The 16,116-nt window shown below is 49.2% G+C and overlaps 1 protein-coding gene across 1 annotated transcript in view; it reads right to left on the reverse strand.

The window, feature by feature from the left end:
- Window positions 1-11,624: 11,624 nt before the first annotated feature.
- NLRP13 (NLR family pyrin domain containing 13) overlaps window positions 11,625-16,116 on the reverse strand; it is a gene marked incomplete at both ends in the record, with an annotated part of 48,564 nt that continues 44,072 nt past the window's right edge. The window contains 3 exons of the mRNA XM_080828634.1: window positions 11,625-11,816; window positions 11,895-11,996; window positions 13,679-13,792. Coding sequence (XP_080684760.1) covers window positions 11,625-11,816; window positions 11,895-11,996; window positions 13,679-13,792 — 408 coding nt within the window. The remainder of the gene's footprint in view (window positions 11,817-11,894; window positions 11,997-13,678; window positions 13,793-16,116) is intronic.

Genomic DNA, 16,116 nt, shown 5'->3' on the forward strand with positions numbered 1-16,116 from the left:
AATCAGGCAATGTGATGCCCCCAGCTTTTTCTTTTTCAACATTTCCTTGGCAATTTGGGGCCTTTTCTGGTTCGATACATATTTTAGGATTATTTGTTCCAGCACTTTGAAAAATGCCAATGGTAGTTTGATTGGGATGGCGCTGAAAGTATAGATTGCTCTGGGCAGCATACACATTTTAACAATGTTTATTCTTCTGATCCATGAGCATGGTATGTTTTTCTATCTTTTTGTGTCTACTTCAATTTCTTTCATGAATGTTCTGTAGTTTCTCAAGTATAGATCCTTTACCTCTTTGGTTAGGTTTATTCTAAGGTATCTTATGGTTCTTGGCGCTATAGTAAATGGAATCGATTCTCTAATTTCCCTTCCTATAGTTTCATTGTTAGTGTATAAGAAAACAACTGATTTCTGTACATTGATTTTGTGTCCTGCCCTGTTACTGAATTGCTGTATGAATTCTAGTAATTTGGGGGTGGAGACTTTTGGGTTTTCATCTTCTTCACTCAATAATGGAATTAATGGATCATGATATTTTTATTTTTTATTTTGGAGGAACATCCATACTGTTTTCCACAGTGACTTCACCAGCTTTTATTTCCACCAAGTGTGTGAGGGTTCCTTTTTCTCCACATTCTCACCCCACATTTGTTATTTCTTGTCTTTTTGATTCTAGACATTCTTTTTTTTAAGATTTTATTTATTTGACAGAGTGAGAGACAGAGGCAGAGCAGCAGAGGGAGAGGAGGAAGTAGGCTCCCCACTGAGCAGGGTGCCCCATGCGGGGCTTGATCCCAGGACCCTGGATCATGACCTAAGCTGAAGGCAGTCATTTAACTAACTGAGCCACCCAGGCGCCCCTGATTCTACACATTCTGACAGTTGGGAGGTGGCATCTCATTGTGGTTTTGAGCTGCATGTCCCTGATGATGAGTGATGATGAGCCTCTTTTCAGGATGTCCATTGACCATCCATATGTCTTCTTTGGAGAAATGTCTATTCTGCCTTTTTAACTGGATTGTTTGTATTGTTGAGTTGTGTAATTTAATGTATATTTTGGACATTGACCTCTTGGGAGATAAGTTGTTTGCAAATATCTTCTCCTACTCAGTAGCTTGCCTTTTTGTTTTGTTGCTGGTTTCCTGACTGTGCAAAAGCTTTTGGTTTTTGTGTAGTCCCAATCATTTTTTTTCCCATTAATTTTATTTTTTCAGTGATTCAAGATTCACTGTTTGTGCACCACACCCAGTGCTCCATGCAATCCGTGCTTTCCTTAATACCCACCACCAGGCTCACCCAGGAGTTTATTTTTGCTTTTGTTTCCTTGCCTGAGGAGACGTATCTGTGACCATGTTGCTAATGGTCATGTCCGAGAGATTATTACCTGTGCTCTCTTCCAGTCTCATGGTTTCAGCTCTCACATTTAGGTCTTTCATTTTGAGTTTATTTTTGTGTATAGTGTAAAAAGTCCAATTTCAATCTTCTGCAGGTAGCTATTCAGTTTTTCCAGAACCATTTTTTAAATTTTTTAAGATTTTATTTATTCGAGAGAGAGAGCATGAGAGGGGAGAAGGTCAGAGGGAGAAGCAGATTCCCCACCAAGCAGGGAGCCCAATGCAGGGCTCGATCTCGGGACTCCAGGATCATGACCCAAGCTGAAGGCAGTCACTCAACCAATTGAGCCACCCACGTGCCCCCCAGAACCATTTATTGAAGAGACAGTCTTTTCCCCCATTACATATTCTTTCTTCTTTTGTAATTGACCATATGAGAGTGGGCTTATTTGGGGGCTCTCTACTCTACTCTGTTGATTGATGTGTTTATTTTTGTGCCAGCATCATGCTTTTTTAAAATTTTTTTTAAGATTTTATTTATTTATTTGACAGACGGAGATTACAAGTAGGCAGAAAGACAGGCAGAGAGAGGGAGGGGGAAGCAGGCTCCCTGCTTAGCAGAGGGCCTGATGTGGGGCTCGATCCCAGGACCCTGGGATCATGTCCTGGGCCCAAGGCAGAGGCTTTAACCCACTGAGCCACCCAGGTGCCCCATCATGCTGTTTTGACTACAGCTTTGTAATGTATCTTGAAATCTGGGATTTTGACACCTGCAGCTTTGTTCTTCTTTCTCAAGATTGCCTTGGCTATTTGATGTGTTTTGTTGTTCCGTACAAGTTTTAGTATTTTGTTCCAGTTTTGTGAAAAATGCTATTGGTGTTTTGATAGGGTTTGCGCTGAATCTTTAGGTTGCTTGGAGTAATATGGACATTTTAATAGTATTTTTTTCAAGCCATGAGCATGGAATATCCTTTTGTGGCATCTTCGACCTTTATCAATGTTTTATAGTCTACAGAGTATAAGTCTTTTACCTCTTCTGTTAAGTTTATTCCTAGGTATCTTATTCTTTTTGATGCCATTGTAAATGGAGTTATTTTCTTAATTTCTGTTTATGCTACTTTGTTATTAGTGTGTAGAAATGCTGATTTCTGGGTATTAATTTTGTATCATGAAGTTTACTTAATTCATTTATTGCTTTTAGCAGTTTACTGGGGAGGAGTCTTTAGGATTTTCTATGTATGTCATCTGCAAATAGTGACAGTTTAACTTCTTTACCCATAAGGGTCCCTAGTTGTCTTCATCGTCATCTGATTGCTGTGGCTAGGACTTCCAAGGACCACGTGAAATAAAAGCTAGCCTACTAATTTCTTAAAGCTCCCAGGGCTAAGGCTGCTGGGTTTCAAAGTCAAGTGTTATGGGAACTTCTCTTCTCAGTGGGGTTCCCCAGAGCCTTGGGTACCCGGAGTGGGATCGATTCACTTCCCCAGGCTTGTGATGTGTCTCCTATGTGGGGCAAGTTGCACGAGGGTTTGGGTGCCCAGTGGCATCTCTACCCCCCACCCTGCTCAAGGCAGTTTCTCTCCATGGTTAGCTGTGGGAGATCTGTTCTGCATCTTCGTCATCTTCAGAGTTAGCTGTACAGATACTGTTTTCTCAGTGTGTCCATGGGATGAGGTGAGCACAGGATCCTCTCCCTCCACTATCTCCCCAAAACCTCAGCAGATTTAAAAATGTATGCTATAATACGTTAGCTGTAGGCACAGTGTTGAACAGATCTCTACAACCTAATTGTCTTATATAACTAGAATTTCCTACCTGTTCAGCAGTAACTCCCAGTTTGCCCATCCCCACAGCCCCTGGTAACGGCCAGTCTATGTTCTGTTTTTCCAAGTTTGACTCTTTTATTTTTATCATGTTCAGTAAGTCACTGTATGGTACATCATTAGTTTTTGATGTCGCGTTCAGTGATTTGTGAGTTGAATGTAACACCCAGTGCTCATCACAACACATGCCCTCCTGAATGCCCATCACCCAGCCAGCCCATCCTCCCCACCCATGTCCCCTTGGAAACCCTGTTTGTTTCTTGGAGTCCACAGTCTCTCATGGTTCATCTCCCCCTCTGATTTCCCCCAACTCACTTCTCCTGCCTCCCCATGTCCTCCATGTTATTCCTTAGGCTCCACAAATAAGTGGAACTATATGATAATTGACTCTCTCTGCTTGACTTATTTCACTCAGCATAATCTCTTCCAGTCCTGTCCCTGTTGATACAAAAGTTGGGTATTCATCCTTTCCGATGGAGGCATAATACTCCATAGTGTATATGGACCACACATCTTCTTTTTTTTTTTTTTAAAGATTTATTTACTTATTTGACAGACAGATCACAAGTAGGCAGAGAGGCAGGCAGAGAGAGAGGAGGAGGCAGGCTCCCCGCTGAGCAGAGAGCCCGATGTGGGGCTTGATCCCAGGACGCTGGGATCATGACCCGAGCCGAAGGCAGAGGCTTAAACCACCGAGCCACCCAGGCGCCCCCCACACATCTTTATCCATTCGTCTGTTGAAGGGCATCTCAGCTCTTTCCACAGTTTGGTGACCATGGCCATTGCTGCTATGAAATTGGGGTACAGATGGCCCTTCTTTTTACTACATCTGTATCTTTGGGGTAGATACCCAGTAGTGCAATTGCAGGGTCATAGGGTCCAGAGTTCCCCTTTCTCCACATCTTCTCCAACATTTGTTGGTTACTGTCTTATGGAAATTTTTAAAATTTAAATTCAATTAGCCAACATAAAGTACACCATTAGTTTCAGAGGTAGTGGTCAGTAATTTATCAGTTGTATATAACACTCATCAAATTGCACGCTCTCCTTAATGTCCATCACCCAATTACCCCATCCCCCACCCACCTCCCCTCCAGAAACCCTCAGTTTGTGTCCTTTAGTTATGAGTCTCTCATGATTTTCCTCCCTTCCCCTCTGATCCTCTGCATTGTTACCTATATTCCACATGAGTGAAACCATATAATTGTCTTTCTATGACTTATTTCACTTAGCCCAGTACCCTCCAGTTCCCTCCATGTTGATGCAAGTGTTGAGTATTCATCGTTTCTGATGACTAATATTGCAGTGTGTGTGTGTGTGTGTGTGTGTGTGTGTGTGTGCACACTATATCCTCTTCATTCATGCTATCGTGGGTATTGCTACTATGAACACTGGGGTGGGTGCAGCTGCCCCTTCTTTTCACTACATCTGTGTCTTTGGGGTAAATACCCAGTAGTGTGATTGCAGGGTGTAGGGTAGCTCTGTTAACTTTTTGAGGAACCTCCATGCTGTTTTCCAGAGTGGCTGCACCGGCTTGCATTCCCACCAACAGTGTAGGAGGCTCCCCTTTCTCCACATCCTCTCCAACACCTGTTGTTTCCTGACTGGTTAATTTTAGCCATTCTGACTGGTGTGAGGCAGGATCTCACTGTGGTTTTGATTTGTATTTCCATGATGCTGAGTGATGTTGTGCACTTTTTCATGTGTCTGTTGGCCATTTGTAGGCCTTTTTTGGAGAAGTGTCTGTTCATGGCTTCTGCCCATCTCTCTTTTTTTTTTTAAAGATTTTATTTATTTGATAGAGAGATCACAAATAGGCAGAGCGGCAGGCAGAGAGAGAGGAGGAAGCAGTCGCCCCGCTGAGCAGAGAGCCCGATGTGGGGCTTGATCCCAGGACCCTGGGATCATGACCTGAGCCGAAGGCAGAGGCTTAACCCACCGAGCCACCCAGGTTCCCCATTCTGCCCATCTCTTGATGGGATTATTTGTTCTCTGGGCATTGAGTTTGAGGTTTTTTTTTTTTTTCATGGTTTATTTAATAATCTTCGGAATTCCTCTGGTGTTGTTACTGTGGACTTTAATCATCTTTATTATGTCAGTTCGCCACTGCGTCGTACATACTCAGTCCTTGATGCAGTGTCAGTGATTTGTTAAGTGTAACACCCGGTGCTCATCACAGCACGTGCCCTCCTCAGTGCTGGACGCCAGCCCCTCATCTGTAAGGTCACTTGCGAAGAGCTTCTCCCCTTCCACAGGTCGCTGTGTAGTTGTGTTGAGGGTGTCCTTTGCTGTGCAGAAACTTTTCACGGTGACGAAGTCGTACGAGTGCATTTTTGCTTTTGTTTCCCTCGCCCTTGGAGACGAGTCTAGCCCAAAGTTGCTGCAGCTGAGGTGGGAGAGGCAGCTGCCCGTGTTCTCTAGGATTCCGACGGACTCCTGGCTCACACTGAGGTCTTTCGGCCGTTTTGAGTCTGTCTTTGCGTGTGGTGGGAGAGAGCGGTCCAGTTTCGTTCCTCACGTGGCTGTCCAACGCCGCCTCCTGACGGCGCAAGGAGAAAGATGAGGCACAAACCAGTCCGCTGCAAGAGAGGGAGCAGGGCACGGCCGCTGGAAGGACTGTCGCGCCAACACCTCCTCAGCCCCGTATTTATTAGACACGAGATGACCACGGAGGAGGAGAAGGTTATGCATTAGCCATAGGTCTCGTGGGTGAGCATGAAGGAATGGGAGTCGCACGCGGATTGTAAGTGTTACGGGTAAACGAGAAGAGTAAGGTGCGTCTGGTCCAGCAGCATGAACTTGAAGTCGAGCGAGTGCGCTCACAGGGATCGCCGCCACAGCAGGCTTTCTCTGAGGCGGGGAGACAACGGAGACGGGAAGCAGGCGGTGTTCAGTGTTTGCCCTGAGCAGGCCGGGCGTCCCCAGCTGCTCAGCTTCAGGGACGTGTGTCCTCCTCCCCCAGAGGCCCGCTGCTCCGAGCGCTTCTCCTCAAGGTCGCGCTTCAGCAGGCCGGCGTGACCAGCATGAGTGCCCACTGCTGAGAGTTCTGTTGCTGGGGTCCCTGGTGCTAAGGGACCCTCACGGTCCGACTCTCCCGACACCATGTGTTGAAGACGCTCTTTCCCGTCGTGTGTTCCTGCCGCCACTTCCTGTGGACACGGGGACACGGAGACTTACAGGTAGGGGCGAGGTGGGGACACAGATGCTCCTGGTTCCATTCCCACGGTCCTTAATGCCCACAGCTGTCATTCTGGAGGCTTCTCGGCGCAGGAGTCGGGCGGAACCCCTCTGGGAGGACGGGGTCTCTAAGGCACTGGCCCAGGGTGATGGTCTACAATGTCCTGAACGAATTATTTCTGCTTTAAATCATGCTTCGTGGTGGGATTGCCCTCTGCGAAGGCGCAAGGCTGTCCCCAGACTGCGCGGGCTTCGCTCGGAGAACTTCCCGCCGCCGGAGTTACTTGGCGCGGTCACCGCCCCGTCCTCGCTGGGCGCCAAGCAGGGGCTCGGAGCAGACGAGCTCCTGCCGCCGGTGACCGTCCCCGGGAGAGGCGCGCGGCCGCTCCGAGCCCGCGGAGCTCATGTCCGCCATTCCCCGTTCCCCAGTGGGCGCACACGGGACCCCCATTTCAGGTGTACCGCATAGTGATGTGACAAGTCTCCACCTTACGCTGTGCTCCCCACGCCTGCCACTACCTCTGTCACCACACGGTGCTGCGACAGCGCCGACGACCCTCCCTCTGCTGCACCTTCGGTCCCGTGACTCGCTCGGTAACCGGGAGCCCGGGCCCCGCAGCCACTGCCGACCCGCCTCTCGCTCCTCCAGCGACCCCCAGCGCGTTCTCCACGTCTCCGGCCTGTGTCCGCTTCTGTGTTTCCGAGTCAGCGCGTAAGTCACATCGTGCGGCATCTGTCCTCTCTGGGGGACTCACCTCCCCGACCCTGCACGGCACCATGTGAGAGGCCACTGCGTCCTGCCCGCAGGGCCCAGCGTGTGGCAGCCGGTGCGCGGCTCCTGGGTCCCGCCGAGCATCCGCCAGCCCCGCCCGTGTCTCTGTCCATCTGTCGCGCCCGCTTGGTCAGGTGCGGATCTGGGCTGTTGTAAATAACACTAATCAACAGAGCGGTGCGTGCAACTTCAGATCAGTGCTCTCTGCCGGCGGACGCCCGGTGCCGGGATGACCGCGGGATGTGGTACCTTCACTGTCTCAAGGAACCGCCCTACTGCACTCCACAGTGACTGTGCTAACTCAGGTCCCCCCGACCACATGGCAGTGTCTCCCCTTTCCCTCATCCTTGCCAGCACTTACTTTTCAGATGCGAGCCAGCCTGACCGGGGTAAGGTGGGGTCTCACTGGGGTTGGATGTGCAGGTCGCGGGCCGGATGGTGAGGGATACCGGGCATCATGTAGTGTCTGTGGGCATCCGTGGCTCTTCTAGTCGGTTAGCCGCCGTGGAGCACATCATTAGTTTCTGATGTCGTGTTCAATGACTCATTAGTTGCGTGTAACACTCAGTGCTCGTCACAACACGTGCCCCCCTCAACACCCCCCACCCGGTCACCCCCTCCCCCAACCCCTTCCCCTCAGCCTCCTCCCCCTCTGAAACCCTCAGATGGGCTCCTGGGGTCCACAGTCTCTAGGGTTCCTCTCCCTCTGTGACTTCTCCCCTGTTGGATTTCTCTCCCTTCCCCCTGGTTCTCCCCACTGTTCCTTATGCTCCACACGTGAGTGACACCATATGATCATTGTCCCTCTCTGCTCGACTTATTTCACCCAGCATAATCCCCTCCAGTCCTGTCCATGTCGAAGCAGATGGTGGGTGTCCATCCTTCCTGATGGCTGAGCGATATTCCGTATGTGGTGCATATGGACCACATCTGCTTTATCCATTCATCTGTTGAAGGGCATCTTGGCTCCTTCCACAGTTTGGCTATTGTGGACATCACTGCTGTGAAGTGCAGTGCAGGTGCCCCTTCTTTTCACTACATCTGTATCTTTGGGGTAAATACCTGGTCGTGCAAATGCTGAGTCATAGGGAAGCTCTGTTTTGAACTTCTTGAGAAGCCCCCACACTGTTTTCCAGAGTGGCTACACCAGCTTGTGTTCCCACCAACAGTGTAGGAGGGATCCCCTTTCTCTGCATCCTCGCCAACACATGTTGTTCCCTGTCTTGTTGATTCTGACCATTCTAACTGGTTCAAAACCTGTGGGATCCTACAAAGGTGGTCCTTAGAGGGAAGTACAGAGCCATGAAGTCTCTCTCAAAACATCAGAAAAATCCCAAATGCACAAGCTGTTCTTATACCTAAAGGACCTGGGGAAAGAACAGCAAATAAAACCTAAACCAAGCAGGAGAAGAGCAATAAAGATGAGAGCAAAAATAAATAAAAGAGAAACTAGAAACTGCTGCTTTGAAAGATGCAGTGCGAGTGATAAACCTGGGCTAGACTTCCCCAAAGCAAAGAGAAAGGACCCAAATTAATAAAATCATGAAAGAAAGGGGAGAAATCACGACCACCACCAGCAGCTACATGTCCACAAACTAGGCATCCGGAAGAGTGGGTGGTTGATAAGTTTCCAGAAATGCATCCAAGACTGAAGCAGGAAGAAGTGGACAATCCTAACAAATCCATAGCCAGCAAGGAAATTAAACGACTCAAAAATCCCCCAATAAATCAGAGCCCAGGGGCAGGTGGTGTCCCAGGGGGATTCTACCAAACATTTTAAGGAGAAATAATACTTTTTCCACTGAAACTGTTTGGAAAAACAGAAATGGAAGGAAAACGTCCAAACTCCTTCCATGAGGCCAGCATCACCTTGATCCCAAACCTAGACAAAGACCCCATCAAGAAGGAGAATCACAGACCAATATTCCTGATGAACACGGATGCCAAAATACCCCAGATCCTAGCCGGCAGGATCCAGCAGTACGTGAGAAGGATTAGTCACCACGACCAGGTGGGTTTTATCCCTGGGCTGCAAGGGTGGTTCAGTATTCGCAAAATCAACATGATTGAGCACGTTAATAAAAGACAAGAACCATATGATCCTCTAAATTGATGCAGAAAAAGCACTCGATAAAATACAGCCTCCTTTCCTGATTAGAACTCTTCAAAGGATAAGGATAGAGGGAAACCTTCCTACACTGTTGGTGGGAATGCAGGTTGGTGCAGCCAATCTGGAAAACAGTGTGGAGGTTCCTCAAGAAGTTCATAATAGAGCTACCCTACGACCCAGCAATCACACGACCGGGTATTTACCCCAAAGATACAGACATAGTGCAAAGAAGGGCCATCTGTACCCCAGTGTTCATAGCAGCAGTGGCCACGATAGCTGAACTGTGGAAGGAGCCGAGATGCCCTTCAACAGATGAATGGATACAGAAGATGTGGTCCGTATGCACAATGGAATATCACTCAGCCATTTGCATCCAGATGGAGGGACTGGAGGGGATTCTGTTAAGTGAAATAAATCAGTTAGAGAAAGATAAATGAGCATATGGTGTCACTCATATGGAGAACATAAGGAATAGTGTAGCAGACAGTAGGGGAAGGGAGGGAAAACCAAACGGGAAGAAACCAGAGGGGGACAAGCCACAGGAGGCTCTGGACTCCGGGAAACAACCCAAGGGCTGCAGAAGGTGAGATGAGTGGGGGATGGGCTAACTGGGTGATGGGCGTTAAGCAGGGCATGTGACCTGATGTGCACTGGGCATTATAATGTTCAGTGTCTCATCAGATCAGTAGATCAAAAACCAATGAAGTCCTATCACTTGGCTAATTGAATTTAAATAAATTTTTTTTAAAAAGCCCTGTAAATGGTATAGAGTAGCTTGTATCATTTGTCAGTTTCCAAGTGTCTTCTCACTTGGGGGACACTTTGCTGCCCCTCCCCCACCTCTGAAGGACATCAGAGTCGACTCACTGATGAACACTGAGCCGGTGAAACAACACATTGGGGTAGCGAGATCGCAGGGGATCGCGAGCTCCCTCATGCACTGCTGCTGAGAACACCAAATCTGAGACCAATCCAGACACGGAATTAATGCTGACGGATGGGAGACAAAGCGAATTTAGGGAGAATAATGGATATGGAACCGTCAGGCACACATCCCAGTCGTAATGGTTTCAGAGAAGAAATGTCAACAGATTCTAATAGTGACAAGATAGTGACAATCTCAGAGTGGCTCTCCATGAGACACATTAATCTTAAAGCAGAAAATCTTAGTCGTGGAGAAACATCACAGGCAACACTGTGACCAAATGAGCAGTGACCCTCCCTCTCGAGGAGGAAAACAGACATTACGTGACGCCTCTGAGGTTCACTGAGAACATCCTCACATCCTGCCCAAAGGGCGTATCGTGGGTTCCATTGAGGAATTACCAGACACCAGATGGGGGGACATTCTACAGCGTAACTACATCGTACCTTTTAAAAGTGGAAAGATGTTGAAAAACAAGCCCTGTTTCAGATTAAAGAGGCTAAAGAGACAGGATAACTAAATGCGTGTGGGATCGTGGCCTGGGTCCAGAAGCATGAGAAACAGAACATTAGTGTTAATTGGTGGCATTAAGTAGCCGTTAGGTAACAGTATGGTGTCTGTATTTCCATGTTAAATTTCTCAGATGATATAATGTTATGAAATATATTCATATCTGCTCTGTCTGGGTATTCCTTTACAAATGTGTGTCTGAAAATATTCCAAAAATGTAAAAAAAATAAAGTTAAGAAACATTAGCCAGTTACCTTTATTGAGGGTGAAGTCCACAGCCGGGAAAGCAACGCCCCAACCCTCGCTGGCAACAGAGGCCGCACGACTGATGGCGGAGGCACCGACACCGAGTCCAAAAACGAGAGGAGTCCTGGCGGAACAAAGAGACGCTCAGGTCAACCGTGTTCGCGGGAAGCGCTGGCCCGGGGGAGCGTGTCCGAGAGAGGCGCCCTTGAATTCTGGACTCCCCAGGGAGAAACCGGCCGCGGATGGGAGCCAACAACTTTCACAGAAATCCCTGGGTCGTAAGAACGCAGCGTCCAGGCCCCTACGGAAACCGGATTTATCTGGATGAGAAAAAGCCTTTCCTTCCCAAACAGTCACAACAGACCAGCTCTGGGACTACCCAGGTCTCCGAAATAGAAGGAAACCAGAGAGCGAGAGAACAAACGGCCTCTGACCACTTGTCCACAGAAAAGTGCCGAAGGGAAGGACCCACTTGGCACGTCCGGAATGAAACGCTGTTCCCGCACCGAGCGCGCGAGTCGGGCTGGGGGAAGCTCGGGGAGCGTCGGGCCGCGAGAACGAGAGACACAAGAACGTTCGTTCACTCGGTGGGTGGAAGTGTCCTTCGCGGGCCGGTGGAAGTGTCCTTCACGGGCCGACGCTCGTGAACCAGATTCCCTCCGCCTCCCCCCGCGCTCCTCTCGCGGCATCAGCACATGTGGGACAATCGTGGGTCGCAGATTCTCTCTCAGAGCTGCGCACGGGCGGGGTTTCCGACGTCCCACGGTGGTCGTCGGGGGTCGTCGCTCCGAGCGCGACAACACGCCCCCCGGGTCCCCTCGTCGTCGCCGCCGCCGGGAGCCCCGCGCGGGCCTCTGCGGGCGAGCGCGGCTGTAAGGGGCGAGGGGACCCCGCGCTCGGTCCCGAGGACACAAGCGACCTGAAACGGGACGGGCGTTGACAGACACGCGGCACGGACGCTCCTCTCCGCGCCTCCCGGTGCCGCGCGTGGCCTCACCCAGACCGGACGCGCCGCGCGCAGCCGCCGCGGGGAGAAGGCGCGGATCTCCGCGTCCGTCCGGTCCCGGGCGAGCGCTCCTGCCCAACACCGTCGCCTCCACTTGGAAGGACGCGAAATGGATCCCGGCCTCAGGCAAGCTTAGTGGTTGGTAACGGCGCCGTTTCACTACAGTCGAACTCCGAGCTGCCCTCTGGGCTCCCGGGACAGAAGGTCCTGCTCCGTCGGTGATGGCGGCCCCGGGGCAGGAGCAGGGGCGGGTGTGTCGTGTGTTCAGGACACTTGCCAGATTCATCGTCCTGTTAAATGACACAACATCCTCAGATTCCTTCAAAGCGACCAGCATCAACTCACCTGGACGTTGGAGGTGAACTAGGACTTGGGAAGATTTCTACAGTCGTGAGACATGGTCCATCCTGGTCCTTTAGGACTTTCTGCCAAGATGTAGACTCTGTCCCCGGGGACCTGGCAATGCTGGGGACAGTACGGGCCCAACGAGGCTCCCCCCTGCCTGTCATCAGACAATCTCAGTCACTCAAGGTGTTCGCGGTTGTGCAGTAAAGGGGACAGTCATTCTCTGTGTTACGTTAACTCAGTGAAGATGTCCCACGAGGGCCCAGTTTGTTCGTGTGACATGGGCCCCTATGATCCTGTCAGCTCGCTGAGACCTGGTCTCTGTCCTCTGCTCCCTGCACACCCCCTGCAGGGTGACACGGTTCTTGGCTGAGAGACACCGGAAAGTCGAAGAACCCAAACTCTCTGTCTCCCGGCCAGGTGCTCCGTGAGCTTTGGTTTCCTAAGTTCAAATTTAGACGATTCGAAACAAAAGGAAAAGTGAAATATTGGCACCTCGTCAAGATCAAAACTTCTTTTCACTACGTCCGTGTCTCTGGGGTTCGTACCTAGTAGGGCAGTCCTGGGCCGCAGGGCAGCTCTGTTGTCGAGTACCTTGAGGAAACCGCACACTGTTCTCCCGTTCACAGCAGCTGCGTCCGCAACAGCTCGCCTGTGGGAGGAGCCGGGATGCCCTTCAGCACACGGACGGATCCGGCAGATGCGGTCCACACACACGACAGAACGTCAGCCAGCGGGAAGGACGGACACCACCATCTGCAGCGACATGGATGGGACGGGAGGGGATTGTGCTGCGAGAAGTCAGTCAGGCAGAGAAAGTCAATGATCACCTGGTTTCACTCACGTGTGGAACGTGAGGAACAGAGCAGAGGACTTCAGGGGAGGGAGGGAAGCTGAGTGGGAAGAAATCAGAGAGGGAGACGATCATGAGAGACTCTGGCCTCCGGGAAGCAAACTGACGGCTGGGGAAGGGGAGGAGAGCAGGGAGGGGGTCACTGGGGATGTGATGGGCACTGGGTGTCGCACCCCCGATGACTCGTTGAACTCTACATCTGAAATGAATGATGTACTCTATGTTGGCTAATGATATTAAATTAAAAAATAAAATTTAAACCCTTAGAGTTTTCCATGAGTGAGTCCCGCTGTCACTATGTAAAGCCAAAATCCATTTTTCTCTGCGTCTGCTCCTTTCCCAGTCTCCACCTACGCAGACATAGTGTTTGTCAGATTAACGTACTGTCCTCGCCCCCCTCTGGGTCCCCGCCCCACCCACTGCTCTCTGAGCTCAGACTGCGTGTCCTCTACGTGGCTCAAGCCGCCCCCTTCCCCTGTTCGACCCACCCCTTCACTTCGGAGCTGAGCTCAGAATAAATGACATGGGCCCTGTCTCTGACGGCAGGATGCTCGTAACAGGAAAGACGCTCACTCGCCTTCCAGAGCGTTCCATGGGTGACGTACTGCCCTTCGTTAATGTACGCGACACCCGTATCCAGATACGGACGCGTGTCCTCGGTCTTCAGCACCAGACACTTAAGCAACGGCGCCTGAAAGACACAGCAGCAGTGAGTGTGATGGGCGCCCGGGGGGCTCAGTCAAGCATCTGCCTCCTGCTCAGGTCGCCAGGCCGGGGTCCTGGGATGGAGTCCACATCAGGGTCCCTGCTCTGCGGGGAGTCTGCTTCTCCCTCCCCCTCCCCGCTGCTCATGTTCTCTCTCTAAAAATAAATTAAATTTTTTTAATTAAATTTTTTATTTATTTTCAGCATAACAGTATTCATTGTTTTTTCACCACACCCAGTGCTCCATGCAATCCGTGCCCTCCCTAACACCCACCACCTGGTTCCCCCAACCTCCCACCCCCCGCCCCTTCAAAACCCTCAGGTGGTTTTTCAGAGTCCATAGTCTCTCATGGTTCACCTCCCCTTCCAATTTCCCTCAACTCCCTTCTCCTCTCCATCTACCCTTGTCCTCTATATTATTTGTTATGCGGAGAACATAGGCAGTCACCTCTTTGATATCAGCCACAGCAACTTCTTTCAAAATATGTCTCCAAAGGCGAAGGAAACAAAAGCGAAAATGAACTTTTGGGACTTCATCAAGATCAAAAGCTTCTGCACAGCAAAAGAAACAGTCAACAAAACAAAGAGGCAACCCACGGAATGGGAGAAGATATTTGCAAATGACAGTACAGACAAAAGGTTGATATCCAGGATCTATAAAGAACTCCTCAAACTCGACACACACAAAACAATCATATCAAAAAATGGGCAGAAGACATAAACAGACACTTCTCCAAAGAAGACATACAAATGGCTAGCGGACACATGCAAAAATGTTCATCATCACTAGCCATCAGGGAGATTAAAATCAAAACCACACTGAGATACCACCTTACACCAGTTAGAATGGCCAAAATTAGCAAGACAGGAAACAACGTGTGTTGGAGAGGATGTGGAGAAAGGGGAACCCTCTTAACACTGTTGATGGGAATGCAAACTGGTGCAGCCACTTTGGAGAACAGTGTGGAGATTTCTTAAGAAATTAAAAATAGAGCTTCCCTTTGACCCGGCAATTGCACTCCTGGGTATTTGCCCCAAAGATACAGATGTAGTGAAGAGAAGGGCCATCTGGGGACGCCTGGGTGGCTCAGTGGGTTAAAGCCTCTGCCTTGGCTTAGGTCATGCTCCCAGGGTCCTGGGATCAAGCCCCGCATTGGGCTCTCTGCTCAGCGGGGAGCCTGCTTCTCCTCTCTCTCTGTCTGTCTCTCTGCCTACTTGTGATCTCTGTTGTCAAATAAATAATTTTAAAAACTTTAAAAAAAAGAAATTAAAAGTAGAGCTTCCCTATGACCCTGCAATTGCACTACTGGGTATTTACCCCAAAGATACAGATGTGGTGAAAAGAAGGGCCATCTGTACCCCAATGTTCATAGCAGCAATGGCCACAGTCACCAAACTGTAGAAAGAACCAAGATGCCCTTCAACAGACGAATGGATAAGAAGATATGGTCCATATATCCACTGGTTATTCATTCTGCTTGAAAACACCCCAGTATTAATCTGTATGATTCAGTCTCTTACTTCCTCCAAGTCTTTGAAAAAATTTTTGCTTGTCACTGAGGGTTACATTGACGGATTTTGCCTAAGATGGTCACACCCAACCATCAGCAGTCCTGACCACATATCCCAATCTACTTTAAAAACGGAAAAAGATTCTATAGCAATTTTTACTCTCTGATGCAAGAGTCAGCAATTTTTTCCTGTAAAGGGCCAGATAATAAATACTTTAGGCTTTATGGAGCACACACTCACTGCCACAAGAACTGAAATTTGCAATGGTAATGTAAAAGCATTCATAGACAACATGTAAATGAATGGTGTGTGCCAGTAAAACTTTATTTACAAAAACGGGCAGAGGGTCAGATAGTTTGCTAGCCCCTGGTCTAACAGAACCTATAGTTTTTTTGTTGTTTTTTTTTTTTAAATTAAATTTTTTATTTATTTTCAGCGTAACAGTATTCATTGTTTTTTCACCACACCCAGTGCTCCATGCAATCTGTGCCCTCCCCAATACCCACCACCTGGTTCCCCCACCCTCCCACCCCCCGCCCCTTCAAAACCCTCAGGTTGTTTTTCAGAGTCCATAGTCTCTCATGGTTCACCTCCCCTATAGAACCTATAGTTTACTTATGTCCTTGCTTCTTTTTTTTTTCACATTTTCCCCAAAGCCAGTGCAAAATCCATTAGGACACAGATACTTGTTTTATTCACTGATGTATCCCAACCACCTAGAAGCGTCCCTGACAGTGCACATTCAGTAATTATTTGTGTAATACTTAGATACTGAAGCAGATACTAGAAAATCTCAAG

Source organism: Martes martes, assembly GCF_963455335.1.
Source record: "Martes martes genome assembly, chromosome: 17".
NCBI classification, from domain to species: Eukaryota; Metazoa; Chordata; class Mammalia; order Carnivora; family Mustelidae; genus Martes; species Martes martes.